Source organism: Mastacembelus armatus, chromosome 24 (genome assembly GCF_900324485.2).
Source record: "Mastacembelus armatus chromosome 24, fMasArm1.2, whole genome shotgun sequence".
Taxonomy (NCBI): Eukaryota; Metazoa; Chordata; class Actinopteri; order Synbranchiformes; family Mastacembelidae; genus Mastacembelus; species Mastacembelus armatus.
The window spans coordinates 13309651-13332950 of NC_046656.1; the positions used below are offsets into that span (position 1 = coordinate 13309651).

General features: G+C 41.3%; 1 protein-coding gene across 3 annotated transcripts; it reads left to right on the forward strand.

The window, feature by feature from the left end:
- Window positions 1-34: 34 nt before the first annotated feature.
- On the forward strand, window positions 35-21536 carry rps6kc1 (ribosomal protein S6 kinase polypeptide 1). Of its 3 annotated transcripts, XM_026318388.2 has the most exons (16): window positions 35-202; window positions 1099-1134; window positions 2140-2260; window positions 2578-2693; window positions 2779-2872; window positions 2962-3015; window positions 3129-3551; window positions 4628-4752; window positions 5084-5182; window positions 7365-7412; window positions 8121-8253; window positions 9749-11410; window positions 12580-12669; window positions 17798-17880; window positions 19588-19683; window positions 19943-21536. In XM_026318388.2, the coding sequence occupies exons 1-16, from the start codon at window positions 101-103 to the stop codon at window positions 20042-20044; spliced, it is 3384 nt and encodes a 1127-aa protein (XP_026174173.1). In that variant the 5' UTR covers window positions 35-100; the 3' UTR covers window positions 20045-21536. The 3 variants fall into 3 exon arrangements, 2 of the variants coding, with proteins under 2 accessions (XP_026174173.1, XP_026174174.1); XR_003296328.1 differs by lacking the exons at window positions 19588-19683; window positions 19943-21536 and adding an exon at window positions 12389-12443 and having other exon boundaries at window positions 17798-17832; XM_026318389.1 differs by lacking the exons at window positions 12580-12669; window positions 17798-17880; window positions 19588-19683; window positions 19943-21536 and adding an exon at window positions 12389-12573.
- The last annotated feature ends 1764 nt before the right edge of the window (window positions 21537-23300 follow it).

Consider the following 23300-nt stretch of genomic DNA (forward strand, 5'->3'; position numbering starts at 1 on the left):
GCGCTCTAACTTATTCTCCTGCCTGTCACTATGATGCTGTCAGGGAATGAATGTGTACGGCTAGCTAGCTGGTAGCTTTGGCAATGTTGTCACTCTCAGAATGATATCGCAGCGGGAGAGAGCAGAACTTGCTCGGTTTTATACTGTCACAGACCCTACAAAACACAAGAAAGGCTACACTGTGTACAAAGTCACCGCCAGGGTAAGTGAAGCGAGGACAGTCAAACTGACAGCTAGGCTAGTGCTAGGTTAGCTAGCTGGTTAGCCTTAGCTCTGCTAGCCAAGCTAACATGATGCAAACACAAGCAATGTTACTTTAACCTTTTCTTACTAGCTTACAGTGGCAGCCGCCGTTGTTAACGCATCAGTTATAGCTGACAGACTCATTCAGAGTTGGTAATGTTTTAAAATATATTGTTTTGTTTTTTTTACCCACATTGGTTTAGATAGATGCTAGCTAAACTCTGTCTGAGTAGCTAACTAGCCAGATATGTTCATCGTTTAATAAAGAGATTAACAAAAAAAAATCTACCTAATCGACCTCAACATTAACGGGACAGCAGGCTCATACAGTCAGTTGCTATTTTAATGGCTGAGTGGCTTGGAGTCTGTGTATCACTCTTCATGAATTACACTGGAAATAAACCTCACCAACACTTTTAGACAATCGGTCATTAATTTGTCCCTAGTAATAATAGACTGTACAGCAACTCGGAGATATAATGCCGGGACGTATGTCCTCTGTTGATAAATAAAGAGGAATATCTGAAAATTCATCTGCACTGCCAGTCCTTCAGTCATCACTGTGATTTTACAGCTACTTGGGTACAGGTCCTGTTTAACAGCTTGGGAATAAGACTGGCTAAGTGTCTTTGTGTCTGACTGCCTGCCACCCTACTTGTTATGATCGTTGGTGATGTCTCCTTCTAACACTCAGGACTTTAGTCATTTGCTTCAATAATGCAGCCATTGTCACACTCAGCTGTGCTCCTGCTCATGCTTGTGACAGCCTCACAAGTCTTCACAGCAAAACCAACTCCTACGTCTTACTTTTGGCATTTCTGAATCCCTCCGTTCTTCTGTCCCTTTTCTGCACAGATAATCTCCAGGAAGAATCCAGAGGATGTGCAAGAAGTAAGTCATTATTCTTATATGGGCACTCTGTGAGTGTGCAAAACTTTGGCAAACAGTTGATCTTCTTAAAACATGGCAGTTTTATGAAGTATTTTAGGAGACGTTTTTCTTCTGACTAAAATTCTCAGTGTTACTATATTTATGTATTAAATTTCAATGAATACAAGCTGCAGGTGACAGATAATCTTGTAAAAGTCTCATAAGGTTTTATAAAGAAAGCTTAGTTTTTCTGTACAGGAGATTCAGTTGTGAAATATAACTCATTTAAAAGTCAATAGGTTGTTGGATTCCTGTTTTGCACACATTGTATGTCAGTAAAGTGATGCTCAGGCTTTTATTGTCTACACCTTAAATATTAATGAATCTTGTTCAGTCTTTAAAAGGACTATGCATCCGTATCATGATTTTCAAGGAAACTTTTCTTTAACTACTTTGTCTTTGATTTTGTTAAACAGAAAATTTAAGTACCTTGTTTTTCCACATTGTATCAATATGCATTAACAATATTCACACTCTACATATGACACACATTGAGGAATTCATTCTCCCCTGGAACCAATGCTAATGCAACAGGCATGGTATTCATTACTGCATGTGTCTGAGAGAGAGAGAGAGAGGTTTGCTTGGAAACTTAGAAATCTCCTTTACTGAGTGGTGCTCCTGTTTAGGAGTGGTTCTTAGTCCACTTTGTCTCACACCAGCTGGCAGACAAGATTTTAGGAAACCTGACCTGCATGCCAGCATTAGACCATTGTGTTTTGCTTTATTCCAGTAAGGATGTCTTCCCCCAAGGACGTGCGCATAGGAGCAAAAGATTAAAAAAAAAAAAATTAAATGTAGTTTCTGGCTGTTCATGCAGTGTTAAATAAACCTAAAAATAAATTTGATATAATCCATCTTCTGAAACGTGATGTATATTTAAGCTCAAAAGTATTGCTTTCCAAACACCTCTTTAGCTCAACCTCTTTCTGTCTTTATTCTTCTCCCCATTGTCTCTTGCCATAGATAACTGTTTGGAAGAGATACAGTGATTTCCGGAAGCTTCATCAGAATCTCTGGCAGCTGCACAAAAATGTTTGTAGCCAGTCCGAGCTGTTTCCTCCCTTTGCCAAGGCCAAAGTCTTCGGTAGGAATATAGCCCCCTTTGTTCACCTTTGTGAAACATTTGCCCCGATAAAGCTATACTCTAAACTTGTCTGGTTTTTTAATGCGTTGTTGTATTAAGACATTCTCTAAAGTGACCCACAAATTACAAAAAACTGTAATTGTGACAGACTAATACAAGACAATAATTTGTTTTGACACTAGTAGTGATTGCTGTGCCTCCTCGAGGCAGCTAAGTGCTATTATCCAGTTTGCAAACACCTCTGTTACACTGATATGACTGATCACTTGTTTTAAGGCAGTATCACTCAGCATTTGTCTTTATATATGCATATGTAGGCCGATTTGATGACTCAGTAATTGAAGAGAGACGACAGTGCTCTGAGGATCTGCTGCAGTTCTCCGCTAATATCCCTGCCTTGTATAGTAGTCAGCACATCCAAGATTTTTTCAAGGTACCAGTATACATGCACACACACATGGAGAAACACATAATCTACAGAAAGACTCTGGACTGCAGTGTTTTTAATATTATTCTAGGGAGGTGAGGTCCACGACGGCTCTGAGCTCATTGGACCAGCTGAGCCCTTTTCTGACTTCCTGGCAGATAGTTTATCAGACTGCAGCTCTGATGGTAGGGTTACACCTCATAACTCTTTCACAGAATGAATCCCATGGCTGTAAATTCAACTGTGCTCAGAGATGCTTGGACATGTTTTTCAGTTCAGAGAGACATCAGTGGTGCAGAAGATTTGACTATCACATCTGAATATGGAGGTAAACTCTCCTTATGTATTGAAATGACACTGACCTACATTAGTGCACAAATAAATTACTTTTTTTTTTGATCAACTCAAATGTGTATGTTTTTTACATTCTTCCCTCCCCAGGCCCGTCCAGTGAGAGCGACCTGACCTCCCTTGCTGTGGATACAGACTCTTTGGCTGATGTGGATGATGGCATGGCCTCAGGCCGCACCTCCCCAAACCAGCCACAGGGGGGAGCCACCAACTTTAGCAGTAGCTGCAGCCCTCGCTTGCCCTCACTGCATGAACGCCGTACCCCATCGCCTTCCCCAGTCCCTGCCTCCTCAGCCCCTAACCCAGAGATCAGCTGGCCTGGCCGAGTGCCACTCTTCTCCAGTGGTCTGAAGAAAACCAGTGGTAGCAACCCAAAGGACATAAAGTCAGACTACCTAGACAAAGCCAGTGACCTCATCTGTTTAGCTGTACAGAAGGAGAAAGAGCAGGACTACCAGACAGCTTTCTCCTACTATCGCAGTGGTGTGGACTTGTTGCTGCAAGGAGTGCAAGGTCAGTTTGATGAAGACCTGAGTAACTTTTCTGATGTTAGTGGTTTCCACTTAAATGCCAGTGAGAACCAAAAACACGCCTACAAGTATAGTTTGTAGTTTTCTTTCCTATTGAATACATGTTGAAGGAAAGGACAGACATTTTATTAAAGTCAAGTCAGAATTATGAAATGCTTTTCCTGGTCTTGCAGCACTGGCACAACTTACAATGGGTTTTCTTCACTGTAGATTAGAGTTTGGGGCTTGAGTTTGTAAAAGTACCAGCTAATGCGCAGCAGGATTTGTTTCAGTGTACTATTTTACTTACAAAACAAATACTAATACAGTAGTTTAAGTTTTAGTTCAAAATGTAGTACAACAGTTTTAGAGTTGCATTTCCAGGCAGACCATCCAAGTGACAGTTAATGAAGAAGACGTTCAAAATCATTGTAGCAGAAACTCGACTCTCCTGTCTTTCAGGCCCCAGTATGGATTAACCTCCAGTAATAGTAGGTACTTCAGTTCCTGTCATGCAAACTAAAGGCATCTTTTTGTTATAGCCTCTGTACCTGGTGAACACCTACGTCTTTTGAACTTTATGCAATAATACTGTACTGGCTTTGTCTACAAGTAGTCTACAAGTCCAGGTCCAGACATGATGATGCTCCCTCTAGAGCTACAGAGGACGTTATACAACCAATTACTGAGAGGTACTCCTTGTGTCTAGTAAACCCATTAACCACCCACTGGTAGGTCATCACTAGAAACAGAAAAGTGTCCTCGAACATCCTGTCGTTCCTAATGAAAAGTAACATAAATTGATGTAACCATATAAGCTTATGACTTTATAACAGGTGTCTTTATGCTTGGATGAGTGGCCTTAAAGGCTGTCGGTGTGCCAGACACTGACCAGCACATCGGTTGCTGTTCTTTACCTGACTCTGACCTCACACAGCAATGTACAGGCCCAAAACCAAAGCTTCACATTTCCTTGCAGTTTATTAGCTTGAAAAAACGTGATTACTGAAACTTCTAACATTGTAGTATAAAAACTGCTTCATAAAGAAAAATTGTCAATCTCTGTCATGCCTGTTTCAGGTGAGCCCAGTCCCACGCGGCGAGAGGCAGTGAAGAAGAAGACTGCAGAGTATCTGATGCGTGCAGAGCTGATATCCAGTCAGCATCTGAGAAGCAGCATGGGTCAAGGGTCACCACAGACAGTGGTGAGCAGGAGGGAAATGTCATTATGCAAATATGGTTTATTTGTATGCATCCACCAGGGTCCTCAAACTAAAGTATACCAAAGTCTGTGCTGAAAATGTAAGATCTCTTAAAAACGCACACCGATGGTGCAAACTGTTATAATTTATATCTTATGGAACCACCCACATTAGTGCTCTCCTTAAAAATAATTAACTTTGTTTGTATCAGACATTGCCTGCTTGTGATAATCACTAATTACGTGTGTCTCTTGTCACATGTTGAAATAGGTCACAATACCCAATGAATGTGGCCATATTTTAATAACACTGTGAAATTTTTTTTTCTTTTGAGGCTTTGGGGGCACAGTGCTGCCCGTCCACCAGCAGAGGAGGCCACCAGAGTCCATCTGAGGAGCTGAGAGCTTACAGGGTGTTGGGTGTCATAGATAAGGTTAGTCTACCAGATTTGTTTACCAATTTGTTGCAAACAAATTTTGTGATTTTTTTTTTTTTTTCTTTTTTCTTAATGTGAATAGTTTTTTTCTTTTGAGAGTGAGCGTAGTGAGCAAATCATAATAAACATTTTACTTTATTTGATGTAATGTCAAAATATTCTCCTTGCTATGAAAATAACTACGAGAGAAGAACATTCTTAATGTGCAACCATGTAACCTTAATCCTCTAATAGAATAATTACCCTTAAGTCCAATAGACACTTATATAATTGAATCATAGTCTGACCCAGACTGTGGATGTTATCCATCTCTAAATTTCTCCCCGTGTCCTTTCTTCTTTGACAGTCTCTTTTATCTGAGGCAATAAAAGTAATAGATTTACTGGATGATATGGTAAGGGCTGAGCGTGTGTATGTTTAGCGTCAGTTATGACTACCACAAGGTCAGTTTAGGTTGCTGGTCCTTTCAACCAGCTGCTGGTGAAGCAACTTCACCACTCAGCCATGAAATGACTTGGCAAGCAGCTCAGAGAGCAGCACACAACATTGAATCAATGATGCTCATCCTACACACACACACACACACACATAAACACACAAAACCCCAAGGAAAATGTTGACACAATACCAACATGTGTTACTTTAAAGAGGTGTACGTGAAATCCACAATATGTTCAAAACAAAGCAGACACACAGTGAACAAAAAAAACACCATAGGCAGAAACTAAACTTTCCAGAAGTGGCCTGGCTTTCCTCTCCTCCTTCCTCCTTTCACTTTTAATGGGGACAGAGGGGACAGATGGAGAGAGCTCCTCACCCTACTGCCCCCCCTCCTCTCTGGCTCCCCCCTTCCCTGATGTTGGTGTCTTAATTATATTAGTGCCCTGGCTAGCACTGCCACTCTGTTTACTCACAGCTCCATTCATATCCATTTAGCCTGCACCTGTTTGGTTCCAGCTAGGGTCACATGGAGAGAACGCACCCACAAAACATAGGCATGCACTGCACTAAGCACAAGCACACACCAGGTCACACACATATGCTCAGGCTCTCCCCTGAGATGGTGAGAGGAGCAGAAGAGCTATAGAGATGTCAGAGAAATGGAGGGATGATGGTGGGAAGAAATAAAGATATCAAGCAGAAAAGGAGATGGATAGAAAAGAGACGTGTGATCGTATCAGCCCCTGTTTCTTTTTTTTGGGGGGGGGGGTTAAGCATAGAGGGAAGAGAAGTTTAGCAACGTACAGATGGCACCACTATCCATTATTATGTCTGTTTTGAAGCATTACAGAACTATGTGATGACATTTTTCAAGAAGTAGTTGTGCACCAAAACAGAAAAAGCCTACTAATTTATTGATCAATGAATTAACTCATTCAGGTATATTTACAAAAATGTGTTGGATCACTATTACGTCACACACTTAGTATGCAGTAGGGCTGCACCTATTGATCATTTTTGGAGTCGAGTATTCTACCGAATATTTCAGCGATTACTCGAGTAATTAGATTAAATTGACTTTTGCATTTTTAAACTGATACTATTGTGTAACTGACATGTTACCTTAAAAAGACGTTACCTTGTGTCGGGTCCGCTGGGTGACCTGGTCTGGTTCAAAACCGGATGCTTTCTGTTCAGATATTGAAGCATTGATGAAGTGTTGTGGTTCACCAGTTCTACTTTACAGTACACACATTTCACCGTGTTGTCATCTTTTTTAAGTTTAAAATGATCCCAAACTTTGGACATTTTCTGCCTTTTATGGATGGTTTCGCACTCTGCCTTAGTGCGAACTTTTGATTCTGTCATGCGTTCTATGACAATGATTACTGTCTGTGTGGAACAATGATCCCTATGCGTAGGAGGTCCGATAATGCAAGTTAAAATAATTAAACAAATCACTGAGGCAAATTCTTTGCCTCAGTGATTTTTTTTGTAATGGAATTAATCCTTTTAGTCGAATATTTGGTGCAGCCCTACTGTGCAGCATGTTGCAGAGACACATAAGCTAATGCACATTTTTCTAGTATAATTTTGGGACCTACATTTATCTTACAGTGACCCTCATGTGTGCTCTCACCCAGTCACTGAAGAACTCTGCTCTGGTGGACATAACCACTACATCTTAGTCTGTCTGTGTCTTTCATACATGGCAATTAATGGCACTCTTCCATCACAGGTTCTTTTGGTCATGGACAAGAGAACACAAGAGACGTTCATCCTAAAAGTAAGTGTAGTGTGTGTGTGTATGTGAGAGTGAGAGTGTGTTACTGTGTGTGTGTGTGTGTGTGTGTGTGTGTGTGTGTGTGTGTGTGTGTGTGTGTGTGTGTGTGTGAGTGAGTGAGTGAGTGAGTGAGTGAGTGAGTGAACGAGTGCACGCATGTGCATGAATGTGAGTGTGCATCCTTGTCGACCTGACTGCAAGTGTGAAGTGTGCCAGAAGCCCCTGTGTGTGACCAGTGTAATTGATTCTAATGGGCCTGTCCCTGTCAGCTCCTCTGCTCTCAGGTGTGAGACGTGTGCCAGATGCCAACGCACAGCACAGGCACAGATGACTACACACACGTGTGCACACACACACATGCCGACACACACACTCTAAGCCAATGTGAACTTTACCAGTAGTGCTGATAGATTTGTGTGGCTGTTTTAAAGTCATGCGCTGTATGTGGCTTGATGAATTCAGTGACTTTGGATTGCCATGGGGCATAGCTGGAACTTCGTTAATGGGAGGTTTCTCCTTTGCCACAATCCCCTCCTCATTTTTTTTTTTTTTTTTTTTAACACCTTCATCTTCACTCATCCTCCTCTTCCCATCCATGGAATTCTTATTTGGGTTAATTTAACTTTTCTCCTCTTGCCTTTAATGCATTTTTTTGCTTACTTTTGCTATTGTTATTCACCTCCTTCCCTCTGCTCTCCATTCTTATTGCAGGGTCTGAGGAAAAGCAGTGACTGTGCACGGTCAAAGAGGACCATCATGCCCCGCTCTGTGCCTCACATGGTGCAGCTGAGGAAGTTCATTGTATCTGAAGACACTGTTTTCCTTCTGCTGCAGTACGCTGAAGGTATGGCACAAACATTTCATGCTCTTCAGGTTCACCATACCCCTTTTGTCTTCCTTATTTGCAACCATCTTTTCCTTTTCGTCTTTCTCCCATCCCTCTCTCTGCCCTTGTTCCAGACAGATGTTTGATAGAGATGAGTATGTGTCACAGGTCATTATTCTGAATACCAGGTGGCGCCATGCTTCATTAGCTATGCCAACACCTGGGCCTCCTTACATCCCACTCACTCTATGATGTGTGTATAGATTGTGTCTGTGTGGGTGAGTGCGTACAATGAAAAGCAGCCATATTTTTTAATGCCCTGTAACCTATTCAATCTGGTGTACTCCATAACCACCCTGCACTAATATTAGTGGACAGTATTGAATATCATATGGGGCTGTTCAGTATGATCTAACAAAGCTAATGAAATGCCAGAAAAGGCATAGTTTCACTGCTGTTATATCCCAGCTCTGTGATTCAAAAACTCCAGGGCTGCTCCTTATGTCTCTATAGTATGCTGTTAGCAGCTGATGGGTTGAATGAGGCAGACGGAGGGAGGCAGCGACCTGAGTGACATTGGACAAAACAACATGTGGATGGTTTTACTTTCTAAGCCATCGAGCTGCCCTGCTATCATTATCATCACTATGAACTCCCTATCCATTCTCATCACACACAACAGATGCTGGCTTCCAATTGCTCACACTACAGCTGTGTGTGTGTTTGTGTGTGTGTAAGACAGAAAGAAGTCAAAACACTAACATTACACTGAAAATCTGAAACACACAGACTTATTTAGAGAAACTGGTTTCAGTTGCAGTTGTTTTTGTTTACCTTGGTTACCCACTCCTAAGTGGAAACTAATGATCCTTTTCACCAAATAGTCCCAGTAACTCAGAAACCTCAGCAACCAAAGTCAGGAACTAAAGTCTCAGTTGTGCATTGCTTTTTACACATTCCTTTTACAGCATATTTTACATGTAATGTTTTCATACAGTGTGATGTCTGCCTTGATTCTGACTGTTTTTGACTAACTGGGCAAAACTACAGATGATCCTCCACATTTTAGGGGTCTTAATAGGGATCCACTGCTCATTCTTGGACTTGTTTCTGATGTAGAATGTAACCACATTATTCAAACAACGCAAAGAGTGGTTTAGAAAACTATTACTTACCTGTGTTTAAACATCAATAAATCATCTCGTTTCCTTGTATCAATAATACTGGCACACTTGGTTACTGTGTAAATAAGGCTTGTTTGACCAGTCATGACTTTTGTACATACAGGCCAGGAGCAAAATTCAGATGCAAGTGTCTCTACTTGAAACTAGATGAAGTTACTGACTTTCTAAAAACATTCATGGGATTTTTTGATTTAGTGGTGAATAATGGCCTGTTTTTTCCAATTCATCATTCATGCTCTTAGAATCTCTACTGTGGCGTCTGACTTCTGTATGAGATGCATCCCTCTTTTCACTATAATGGCCTGTTTTTTTTTTTTTTTTTTCTTCAGGTGGGAAGCTGTGGTCACACATTGGAAAGTATCTACATAATTCAAGCCCAGAAGGGAGCTTTGACATTCCTTTCATTCAGAAGAGCCACACAGCAGCTGTACACTCTCCACAACATACGGTTCCAAATCTGGATTTAGGTTCAGTCAGTTCTGGTTCAGGGCCTGTTGGTGGTTCTGATTCTGTCTCAGGTCTGCGGAAGGAGGGAGAAAACCTCATCGCGTCTCCTCTTAAAAATGTTCTCCCTCCTAGGCTAGTCAAACAATTTGGGGCCCAGTCAGACTCTGGAGCCACCTCTGAAGAAGAGTGCACTAACAGTTATTTGACACTTTGCAATGAATATGAACAAGACAAAGTGGAACCAGATGCACTAGAGGAAGAAGAAGGTAGGAGCGAACAGGAAATGTTGTCATTGGAAGTGCCAATGGCGATGACCACTGCTTCTTCACGTAGCCGCTCACTGCTGAGCAACGACAGCCTCTCATCACCTATCAGCTCTCAGGAACTTGGCTTCTTCACTGAATCATCTGACAAAAGTGGCCACAACCACGACAATGAGCAATACTGTGGCGAGGGACAGGACCACAGCGAGGTTTTTAGTCCTTTACCTTCCCCTGCCGTGCCCCTATCTCTGGATCACTCCAAGCATACACCATTGGAATTCTTCCGTATTGACAGCAAAGACAGTGCGAGCGAGGTGGCCTGCCTTGACTTAGGAGAGCAGCACCCCCTTCATAAGCAGGTTCCTGTCTTTTCAACATCTGACCTGGGCTCAGATGTCTCAGAGGATCATCCAGAGCTGGCTCAGGAGGTCAAGGGTCATAGCTCAGAGGTTTGGGGATTAGACTGTAGTGATAAAGGCTCCAACGAATCAGTGCCAGTCATCTCGTTTAAAGACGCAGTCGTGGAGGATGAGGGTCACCCACCAGACCTTTTAGTCAACCTACCTGTAACCAGTGGGACTGCAGACTCCTTACAGGAGGAATCACAGACTTTGAGAGTGTGTCTAGGCCTGGAGGTCCCAACATCTCCTCAGAATTTCATCCAACCTGATGTTTTACAGCTTCACAGCCAACCTGAGAGAGGGGAGGGGGAGCCACTGGAGCAGGAGCTTTCATCTTCCTGTACAGCTTCTGCAACCTGTGATACTAGTTTCACGTCTTCCTCTCCCTTCAACTCGCTGTGGGGTGATTACAGCCTAGCCTTCAGACAAGAGGCCTCCGACAAAGTGGTTGTTGAGCCTGAATGCCAAAATAATGACCTCCCTGTTCCTGGTATTCCAGATACTGACCCCCATAGTGAGAAACTACAGGAGAGTACAGTAATAAACACAGAGCTGGTTCCAGAGTCCAGTGGGAACAGCTCAGCATCTATCCCAGCGACAAATGGGGCTGAGCCCTGTGAGGTGGTTGATAGGTTACTGCATCTTGATGGTGAATCAGGAGGAGTTGTTAGTAATATCAGTGGCAGTGAATTTGATAAAGAAGTAACACGGCTGTTTGCAGAACTGGATGATTTGGTGTTGGCTGCATCCCAAGCACGTATCCCTGAGGAGTTTGTTCAATGCTGGGCTGTAGAGATGGTGACAGCCCTGGATTCCCTGCACCAAGAGGGCATCATCTGTCGAGACCTAAACCCCAACAACATCCTGCTTGACCACCAAGGTATGATATCCACTATTACAGTACAGTATTTCAGCACAAAAGAAAAAATCATTCATTAATAAATCATTTTTTATGTAAAAATATTACATTAAGCTCAGATTTCACAATCTTAGCATTCCTCTCAAAGCTTTTGTAGGATTAAACTGTATGTTTTGTTTTCATAGGGTGTTTTTTTGTTTCTTCTTCTTCTATTACACGCATAGATGACAGAATAATTTATGAAATGTGTCCACAAAACATTTGTGGACCACACAAATTTCTACCAGCTCATATGGAAGAGCAGCTAAACAGTTTAGTTACAGACAAAGGTGGAGATTAGTTTAGCACATGATACAGCTGTGCGTGAGAAAGCAGACACCTGGTTTCTTTATGATGGAGACATGTCATCTTTATTTTTTTATTTTCAGTAATCACTGCTGTTCATTTTTGCTTGAAAAATAATCCAGAAGATAAAAACACAAAATCAAAAAACCAGGAAAGTTGAAATAAATACTCTTGATATGTATTAATAAAAATAAAACAAATGCAGGTGTATATATAAACAAACATCTGTTTAAGATGGTATGACAGGACTCTTGATTATTCTTTTCTTTGAACTAATACTATTTACACCTTAAACTCAGGAACTGTTTCTGGCAGTCAACCATAATCTAATCTATTTACCAAAATGAAGGCTTTTCCAGAAAGGGAAAGTGTTTTACCAGGAGGTCACAGATTCCCCCTCAACAACTTCTTTTGTCGTCCTACAATCATCTCTCTCCGCCTCGTTATCAACAAGCGTCTAATTAGCTGAGTGGCTGTTTTCGTCTCCCTGGTGGTAATTATTGTTCTAAAGGGCCCATCAACGGCGTAGTGTGGTGCATCAGTCTGGCTAGCCCAGGCTAATGGCCACGGCTACCTAATGACACCATTAGTTCTAATGATAGCGTTAACGGGTAGCTGCTAAACAGGAGTAATCATGGTTGTGTGCTTGAAAAGCTTGCAGAGAGATGTAAAGAGGCAGAAAGGAACAGTGGAAGGAAGTGCTCTAAAGGTGAGTAAACAGTTTGAAAAGTAGAGAGTCAGAGTGACACTTCGCTGTATGGGGTTGACAAGAAGCAGAGCCTTAGGTGAATGTTTTGAATCCCAACTTTAAGCTTAATACTTTCTATCTTTTCTTCCCCCTTTAGGTCATGTTCAGATTACCTACTTTTGCAGCTGGAGTGAGGTGGAGGAGAGCTGTGACAAAGAGGCCATTGCTAATATGTACTGCGCACCAGGTAAGACATACATTCACACTTGATATCTTTCTTTTTTCTTATTTACTCATTCAATAATTATTAATTAGGAACCTAATTTTTAGATGTGTGGCACTGTGTGGGGTTAATTCTATACAGGTATGAAGGACCATGCAGAAGTAGGCCACTTTCTCATGGTCACAAAGCCCTCGTTAATAGCCAGAAATGAATAAATAACCCAAGTGTACACAGACTAGAAGCACATTGAAGGTTACTGATTCTTTTTTTTTTAATTTAAGTCTTTTAAAATGTGCTTTAGCTTTCTGCTTTTTGGGGTTTGTGGCACTATATTTAAATAAAACATCCAGTACATATATCTTAGCAGTGTTATCTTGCATTTGAATTAACACTCAGATTGGTCAATACCTGGAGGATCTGTTGCTCAGGTGGTAAAAGTTTTAGAGGCTGGATTGTCTTGCAGTTCTCTTGCTGTCCTGTAGAGTGTGCTGTTGCGCAACAGTGAGCCAGTGGTGTGGCGACTGTTTTCCCCAGCAGGCTTGTGGCAGCTCTGGCATGCTGTTTAGAAGCTGCATGGCTACAGCACCATGTACCTACTTTGCACTTCTGCGTGTCTGTGTGTGTCTGCATGTATGCAGATGCATCTGATACCTATGGGTGGATAACTTTCCTAGTATGCTGGAGTTTTAAGCATATGGCTTCACGCTTGGGCTGACTGGTGGACAGATGTGTAATGTTTTTAATTACATCTTTCTCAAAGATGCAGGATGGGTGACAGTTTGGGGCAAACACTGGATGCACTCGGAGACATACACAATGACCCTCTCACTTACTCACTCATTCACGCTGTTTGCATTAAGCTGTTCTCTCCTCTCTCTCAATCCAGGAAGGTCACTTCAGATTTAAATCCTCCTTGTGTCTAGAAAGTACAGTATGACACTGTTGTAATAAATCTGAAAGCAACAAATGCTCTATCTAATATCCAAAGTGTGCATTTTTATTCCCTTAGCAACAGCTTGTTCAAAAGCCTGCTAATGGAAATAAAAGCACATAGAGGCATCTGTTCCAGCAGAAAGCAGTAGATGACCTAAAGACACAAGGCAAGGCAAATTTATTTGTATAGCACCATTCATACACTACGCAATTCAAAGTGCTTTACAAAGCATGTAATTACATTAACAGCATGAAAAAGAGCATCTAAAAACAAAGACATTTAACATAAAATAAATTTAAGTCAAATAAAGTAAACACCTCAGGTGTTCAGGAAGTTTGTTCCACAAGTGAGGAGCAGGAGTAAAGCTCAGCTCATGGAGCTGTATGCATAATGTAGCTTAAAATCCAAGTGCTAGGCTGAGACATGTTTGCCACTTAAGTCAGTATTTAATGTGATCATGTTCCACCGTGTTTACTCAGGTGAAAATGTAGGGTTGGCAGGTAGCCTGGAATATGAATACTATTTTAAACAATTAAAGAAGTTGGATTTTGGCATAATACACAACTTGGCATGACTTTTAGTTGGTGTTTTCAGTTTGTTTTTGTTATCAGATAATATATTGATTATTTTTAAGGCCAGTTCAAAAGCTGCCTTTTTGTATTTCTTATTTTGTTTGCCCATAGGCATTTACTTTTTTAAAGATTTTGATATACTTTTTTGAACTGTTTTTTCACTTGATAACAGACTAAGATATTTAACTCATCACAGTCTTTCAGTACATTGATTAATTTGCTAAAATATTTGAAAAATTTAAAAGGAGAGGATAGGAGAGCAACTAGAAAGAGAAGTGTAATGTTGGGAATGAAAAAGGTAACCTGAGCTGGAACTGAACTGACCTCAGTGAAAGGTTGTGTTAGTTAAAAGACTGCTGATCCCAGGTGGATCAGTGGATGTAATACATATTAGCAGCCAAAAGGGGGTGTGTTATGCTGTTGCTGAACAAAAAGAAGAGCACCACAACTACAGATTGTCTTAACACTGGCAACTTTTTCTTTCTCCCTTGTCTCTGATTTGGTCTGCCTTTTAGTTGTTGTTTGATATACTCACATTACAGTAAATAACAGATATCCTTTACTTTGCTTGTATTTAATCCATACCTCCAGACCCCTACATTGGGGTACATGCATTTATCTGTGGATATATGTGCTTGTGAATGCACACACACATACAAAAGCAGAGGTTAGTGAGCGTGTCTCTCCTGCCCTTGTTATGTGTTGCTGTTTATCCAGACAGGGTCAGCTCTAGCGATGGCTTCATTCCTGATGACAGATTTATGAATGTTTGCCAGAAAGCTAGCAGGGTGCCTGCTGTGACTGTGTGTGTGTGTGTCTCTGTGTAAGGAGGGAAACATGTTGTTAAAACGCACACATTCACACCCAAAAAACACGGGAGTGGACTCGGAAAATACAATGAAAGGGTATTAATCTGTTTGTTCTGCAGTTCTGCTTATTTACTTTCTCACCATTTCGTCATTACTGATAAACATCAGATGGCTAATGTTTTGTTCTCTTAAAAAAAAAAACAAGCTGTTGAGTGACAGTGTGAGCAGAAATGGGAATTGTTTATTGTTCAGTTGAGAAGGAAGCAAGGCCAAAACCGATTGTCTTCAGTGTCTAAGAAAAGGGAAATTCAGCATTCTTCCCCTCTGAGGTTAAAAAAAAAAAAGCCTGTTACTGAGGACTGTTTGTTTTCTCTGTTTCGTTTTCTTTTACCTGCTTGGCCATCCCATGATCTAATGGAAGATAAAATTTACTTCCCCTTTTGACGCTGAGCTGTCATCTCTTTGTTTTGAAAAGCTTTTCAAAGAAGAAACTGTGCCCTTAACGTACTTCTGCTTTACTATTTAAATATTCTTGCTGTCTTTACAGTGAAGATGAGCTTTGTCTTAGGGTAGTATAGACACACACGTGTCGTTTTATTAGGGTACCAATAAACTAATGATTTTGGAAGATTTAGTTTGTTGTTGAATTGTGTTGTGTTATGCAGATTTGTTTTGCTCACTGTGTTTTGTATCTGTAGGATGTTAGCTAAAAAACAGCTTTCTGTATAATGGCAGTACAGTCCAACAGCAGCACAAACTACACATTATCACCTTCGTGAAGGAGGATTTATAGCAGGACTGTTGTATTACACTGCATTAATTTTAGCTTGGTGTAAGTAATAGTCTGCTGAGTGTAGAATTCAATTGGTTGTATGAATAGTTGGCACCATTTCAACAGAGCCTCCCCAGCTCACACAAGACACACACTCACAGTCTTGAAACATCATACAAAGGTCCCTCCTTAGTTCCTACCTGCGTCCACTTTACTTCCTCTTTCAACAATGGCTGTCGGTTAAGTTTTTAGGGAAGTCAGTCTAAGAGGAGAAGAGAGAAAGTTCCTTATGGGCCCCTGGAGGGAGGAGATGGAGTGTGATTAAGATACAAAGCAGGAGGGAACTGCAGTGTTAAGGGGAAAGGGAAGAGAAGGCCACGAGGTGAACACACTGTATTGTTGTACTGGTGTGTCCGAACTCCTCAGTATCCCTGTGTTTTCTTAGACTTCTCATAACTTTGAAAGAAATAAAATATGTTTGTGAAGGTAGAGTCAGAGTTGAAGATTTACAAATCATGCACCTTGACACAACAGTGGGCTGAAAATGACCCATGGCCTGTGGATGCAGCTAATTCTCCGTCCCCATCCTCTTTCTCTCTATCTCCCTTCCTCCCTGCCTCGCTCTGACAGAGTGGTAAGTGTAGCCAGCTCCACTGTACTCTCCCTGCAGCTCCTTAGACATTAATCCATTGTGATGACATCGACCTTGCTCTGAGATGTGTGTATGTGTGAGTCCAGTATCTCCCCTCCAGCTCGTAACTACGCAGGTATCACTAGTCCGTTCAATGACGATCTTCTCTCCTTGGCTGTCAAAACAGTAGTCCTGGGGAGCCCTGGAGACTGGTTGCTCAGTTGGCTGTATGCGTGTGTGTATCTGTGTATACGAAACATGCAAGTCGTATCGCAGCCCTCTCTAACCTTGGCTGTAAGAGAGCCACACAGGCCCCTAGAGTTACCGGCAGCCTCCAGGAGATGAGGGGTCTTTGTCTCTTGTGCTCCCCCAGCTGAGGAGCCCGATCTCTGGCCTCACACAGTCGTGACCTCGGGTCTGGCCCTCTGGGTGACTGGGACCCCTCCCTTTGGAGAGAGCAGAGCAGAGGGAAGCTGAGCAGCACAAGGGGCCATCTGGTACCCAGTGGAGCTAGCACACACACGCACAGACTTCTTGACACACACACACTTTTGACTTTAGCAAATGAGTATCACTCTTGGTTTGTGAGTCGCAGCAGTGAGCTTTTTGTTGGACTTGTTATGCATACAAATCTCATAGAATAAGCTAAGCTGTTAGCAGCTAGTCGACAGAAAATTTAATTTTGACAATTGATTCATTATTTGTCATGTTCCAGCAAAATAATTATATTAATTATATTTAATGGCTACAGCTTCCTAAATGTCTTAATCTGAACCTCTCCTGCTGACTCTTGAATAGCACAAGTATTTGATAAAATGACTTGGACTTCAGTAAATTGTCACTATTTCTTGGCATTTTACAGACAAAACATTAGCTCACAAATAATTGGCAGATAAATCGATAATGAAAATAATCAGTGAATGTAGCTCTATCATTTCCATGAACTAAAGTGTGAAGAAAACATGTTGCTCTATTTGTTCTCATTCGTTCCTGCTTTTACCTTTCTCAGTGTGTGTGTGTGTGTGTGTGTGTGTGTGTGTGTTGTATCCGTGTGTGTTTGAGGTCAGGTCATGCAGATGGTGTGAAGTTGCAGCACAGACGGTTTCCTCAATTTAACTGCTTTTTTATTATGCAAATCACCCTTTTATGAGACACACACTTGTTTGTGTGCGAGTGTGTGACTGTGTCCACGTTTTTGTGCTCGTTTCGAATTGATCGTATCAGTTCAGTGAAATACTAAGTAACCCAAGATGTCATCTGCTGTAAAAGCAAGATATCTAAAATAGCTTGTTTTAGTTATACATACGTAATTATTATCTCAATTTAAATCTGTCACTAGTTAATCATTCTTGGCCATGCACAGGTTATTCCTCTGCTCCTAGTCTGGTGATTAATCCTGTATCTTCCTCTTTCCCCCCCCCCGTCTTAATTCAGAGGTGGGAGGTATCAGTGAGGAGACGGCAGCATGTGATTGGTGGAGTTTGGGTGCCATCCTGTTTGAGCTCCTGACTGGCATGGTGAGTAAAAAAGTACAAAAAATGTTATCTTTGTTGCTTAGGTGTTCTGGGATGTCTGTAGGTGTCTTGGCTTTCAACTCTCTCACACTCTTTATGGTCATGCCAGGTTGTGTGTGATTCTGTGTGCGCTGTCTGTATGTGTTTGAGATGGTGTTTGTTTGTTGTTCGGGTGTGTGAGGTGCGTCTTGGCTCCTGTCTCTTACCCTGGTTCTCAGGGAGTGCCAGGGGTGTCGGTGTGACTTTCTCCCCCAGCCTGAGCTCCATCTGCTGGGCCAGGGGGGTCACCTCTCCGTGGGCCTTTTTTTTCTGGCTCCTGGAGCAGTGCTGGGCTCGCAGCTCACCGACCTCGGATTGGCATGGAAGGTGAAGACTGGGGCAGCTCTCAAATTGCTGCAGCTTCGTTGGTCCAGGATCAGGCTGGGGGACCTTCTTTTAAGACAGTCTTGGGAGATGGAGAGCATCCTTCACCTACACCTTCACCTTTTGTTTGCAAGGCAACAAATACACAGTCAGCGGCTGTAAATGTACAGTACAAAATTGCATGCACATGCTAATTATAATTTGCTGCTCTCTTAAAAGACATATACACCCAGATTAGCACACACACAGACATCCCAGTGCAGGTGCAGAGCATCCCTTCAATCTTTCATTGTCAATTAAATTTGAATAAATTCTAACTGATTGCCACTGGGCATATTTTCTTATCAGCCATCAGTGGTTCCCTTCAATGGCCCAAACATTATTTGGGGTGTTATGTTAGTATTATTATGTTGAACAATACACACCCACTTACCTGCAAAAAAAAAAAGAAGAAAAAAAAAACTCAGTCACACAGATGTCTCCTTTGATGATTATGTCTGGGTACGGCCCTGGCAAGGATACACACACAGGCACACAGTGTCTCTTGATCCTTGCAGGATAAGATCTTGCCTGGAGCAGTCTTGACTGCGGCTAGGAACACAGCCAGAACTCCTGCAGCACGTATCGGGAGAAATAGAGAGAGAGGCAACCGACCTAACTAATGGAACACACACACAGGGTCCCCCAACACAAACAGTTCACTTTTTTTTTTTCTTGCTGCACATGTTTTGCTCTAGAATTTTCAATTTGTAGGTGCAGGCACACTAAAGGATGCACTGTAGCCACATACTGTGATTATAGTTAATTATTGTCAATTAATTTAACAATACAAGTATATTCCCCCTGCAGGTCTCATGCTCCCAATTACTCACTTCTTGGACTAGGTTTACTTTATTTTCCCCTGTGTAACAATTTCTTGTTAACTGAATTGGCAGTTTGACCTGGTCAGGTTTTACCTTGAAAAATAAATGCATTTGCATTTACTGCTGATTTAACTGTTTGTGGTTCCACTGCACTTGTTCTGTGTAAATGAAGACCAAACTAACCACAAACAATATGTTTTTCCATGTGTTTCCTTTTTTATGACTTGTCTGATGTACAGCAGTTCCAAGAAAGAGCAACAGTAGTGACACAATGCCCTTGTTGTAGTTAGTGCCATCAGTGTTGTTTCAGGTGCTCTAGCTCTTTGGTTTCCTCCTATTTGTCCAGTCTACACGCTCTCACATTGACCTAGGCTCTGCGGGTGTCAGTATATCTGTCCCCTCAGCTCTCAGTATGTCAGATTTTCTTTGTTTGAAACTGATGGTTATCTGCCTCTCTTCTTTCCACCCCTCCTTCCCTCTACAGTCTCTGCTCCGGTGCCATCCAGCAGGAATCGGTCGGCACACAGCTCTCAACATCCCTGAATCTGTTTCAGAGGAGGCCAGATCTCTGCTGGAGCAGGTGAAAGTCTGAGAGTCTTTTACTGTGTGAAATTCAGTCTTTTGCCATAAAGTAATTCCATATAATTGAATGTCACTTTTTGTTGGCAGTGGATGCCAGTAGCCACTATAAAAAATTTATAAGTTCTCATTTTAAACTATAAATAAATGTGTTATAGTGACCCTAGCCCTCTCCCATAGTTTTGCTGCTCTGTCATTGTAAATAGTAACATTTGCTGTCCAACTGTCCAATAAATATTCTGTCTTGTTCTCCTGTGTAGTTGCTCCAGTACAACCCAATGGAGAGACTGGGGGCAGGAGTGGGAGGTGTGGATGATATCAAATCCCACCCTTTCTTTGCAAAAGTGGACTGGCACAAATAGATGCTGTTCATTGTGCAACTACGAAAACCACAACTGCATGCTGGGAAACTGGCCTTGAAGAATGAACTCCTTTCAGGCAGGACACAAATACAGTAAATCCAGATTCTGCATTTCTGCAAACATCTTCCATTTTGCATATGGTCACTCACTCACTATGTACTTGTCAGATTTACAGTTTGCCAAGCAGCAGTGTTAAATTTCTTGTACAGTACATTGATCATTTATAGCGTAGAGGGTTTACTGTGTAACATTAGTGCAGGGAACACTTAACATGTCTGGTGCAATAATTTATACAGTAAGTGCTCGTACTTAGTGAAGCTCCTCTACAGTATTGTTGCTTTGACACTCCTCATACAGTAGCTGTAACCCAAAATGACATAACTGAGTAAGAGATGACATTTTGTTTTTCCTGCATTAATTTAGTACTGTATGTTATAATCATTCAAACTGATGCAAACCTAAGTCACCTTTCCTCAAGACCCACGTGCAATACACTGTTTGCTGACACCTGTAACACTAAAGTCATTCCTAATGGAGCCCATTGAGATTAGAGGCATTTTCAGCTTTCTATTTGATGCTGGGATTGTGTTGTTGCTCTGATGTAGATACCAAAATGATGTCTCAATTTCTGCCACATCAAACCTTTTTTGCTCCTCCCTTTGATTCCACCCAGCCCACGTAGAGTAACCGAGATGGACACTATGCAAGGTGAACGAACAAAATATTAGCAGCTGGGTTTTGTGTTTGAGTGATGAATTTAGTTATATTACAACGGAATTATTTAATATATTATAGCCTGATATTGTGCCAGTGAAAGCATTCTTCCTGTCTGGACAGTGAGAGTTGCTCATTCAAGGAAAAAAAGAATTATGAAGTATGAGATTTGAACCACAGATTTGAAACCAGCCCTTTTACAGATTGTTTTTATGAACATAAGATGACACTCTCTATTGTACTGCATTTTGTGCATGGAAGCATTTCATTTATGTAATATTTAATACTATGAAAAATATACTGAACAATAAATGTCTTGTAAAAATACCTTTTTAAAGGGTGTCCTCGGTGAAGGGTGCACCTGGTGTCAAAGCCAACTTGTCAATCACTTACTGCCTCATCAATCAGATGTTTTTTGGGGGTTTTTTTTTTTTGATTCTTTTATACACATCTGCTATCTTGCCACAGAGATGTTACACTAATACTTATTTTATATAATCCATAATGACTCAACGATAAATAGGGTAATTACACCCATTGTAACACCTCTTCTATAATCAGCTCACAATTTGGTGAAATACTACTCTGTATTTTAACACGTTTCTTTAATAATACTCAGATAATCACGCAACTGTAGGTGCTGCACTGTTTTATTCCACCGCACTGCGGTATAAAACATGTTGACTAACAAATACTTTTTAATTAGACATCATCACAGTGAGATTTGAATTTGGGTTTTTTGTTTTTTTTAAATTTTTGCTCATTCTTGTCTGTGCTGTACGTCTGTACTGGTCTGTCAGTGCACTCTGGAAAACAATAAACATACCTGGAAGAGAACAGGAACAGAAGTGATGTTTTCTTGGTACAGTGTGTTTTTTTGTTCTGAGTCTACAGCCTGTCTGTTGTCAGCTGGACTGATGATACTCCTAAAAAAAAAAACACAAGAAAACATCTGCTGAGTGTAAATGCAACCACAGCACGCAGACATGCAAACACACACAAATATACATCATTGTAAATACCCAGTACTCATTCATACAGTTAAAGCTTTTCTACCCTGCTCTGCTTATGTAGCTACTCAGCAGCATGTATATACAATATTCCCACTATGTGAGAGTTACATCTCTTCTGTATTTTCCATTAAGCAGCAGGGTGCATACAGGTACACTCCATCTGCACTGAGGACATGTATTTGATGAGATTTTTTTTCCATGGTGAGGCATGGCCATGCACAGAAACAACTGATTTCTCAAGGGAGGTGTATTTCTGAAAAAAAGTGGCTCAATTAAAGGAACAGTTCCACACGAATTCGTATTTGTATTGTTGAGAATTAGATGAGAAGATTGATACCCCTCTCACGGTTGCATAATAAATATGAAGCTGGGGCTACACCCTGGACAGATCGCCAGTCTGACAGAGCTGACACATACAAACACTTGCACTTTGGACTGTGTGAGGAAACTGGAGTACCCAGAAAATACACGCACACAGCGAGAACATGTAAACTCCAAACAGAAAGTCCCCAGTGTCAAACAGGATTCGAGCCTGGAACCTTCTTTCTGTGAGGCAGCAGTGCCAACCACTACACCTCTGTGCTGCCCTGAATTTGAGCTGACCCTAGTAATTTTGCAGGGACCTATTTCTTCCTTATAATGCCTTTAAAAACCTGACATATTGATATTGAGAGAAATTCACACTATAGGTCCACTAGACTGAACATGTGTTCATTCCTTCTACACCTCTATTACCTGAAACGCCACGTGCATCTAGACACACGCATACACACAGGTCAGAGCAGTTGTTAGTGGTGTCGGGGTGTGTTCCCCCATGTCGGCCTCAATGCCACAGGTTCAAGAGTCTGGGCTGATTAGTGCTCGTCGCAAGACCCGTCTCTCATTACAGACTCACTCAGGGCAAGAGGTTCACTTCAGCTCAGAGAAGAAACCTGTCAATCTTACTCAGTGTAGATGTGAGATGTGCCTTCCCTGTGCTCATAACAGCTGCAGGATCCCTCCAAGCACATTTTATGTGGATTTCTTCCACTAACGCTTCAAATTTTATAACAATTCTCATTTTTACTTCACTATTATCAGCTATAGTTGTACTATAGTTCCATACCTACTTACAGCAGATAAAATAAGTATTGAACACGCCACCATTTTTCTCAGTAAATATATTTCTAAAAGGTGCTACTGACATGAAATTTTCACCAGATGTTGGTAACAACCCATGCAATCCACACACATGCAAAGAAATCAAACCATAGATGTCCATAAATTCAGTTACGTGTAATAATGTGAAATGACACTTGGTTACTAAAACCAAGACTTAGACTAACTTGGACTTGGTACTTACATACAGCAGGTACTTATTTTACCCGCTGTATAGTTACATTAAAAATTAGGTAAAATATTTAATAAACGTAATCATAAATTTTTCGCAAACACCAAAGGCTATAGAAACAGCTGAGAAATGAGTGATCAGTGTAGGAGAACTAATCATCTCACACCCTAAAATTTATATCCGCCCATCAGCTATATCA

Excerpts from the sequence above, each read along its gene's own strand:
- rps6kc1 (XM_026318388.2), top strand. The coding sequence starts at position 101 with ATGATATCGCAGCGGGAGAGAGCAGAACTTGCTCGGTTTTATACTGTC. Across the intron at positions 2,261-2,577 it reads TGCCAAGGCCAAAGTCTTCG|GCCGATTTGATGACTCAGTA; the intron begins GTAGGAATATAG and ends ATGCATATGTAG. Across the intron at positions 3,552-4,627 it reads GTTGCTGCAAGGAGTGCAAG|GTGAGCCCAGTCCCACGCGG; the intron begins GTCAGTTTGATG and ends TGCCTGTTTCAG.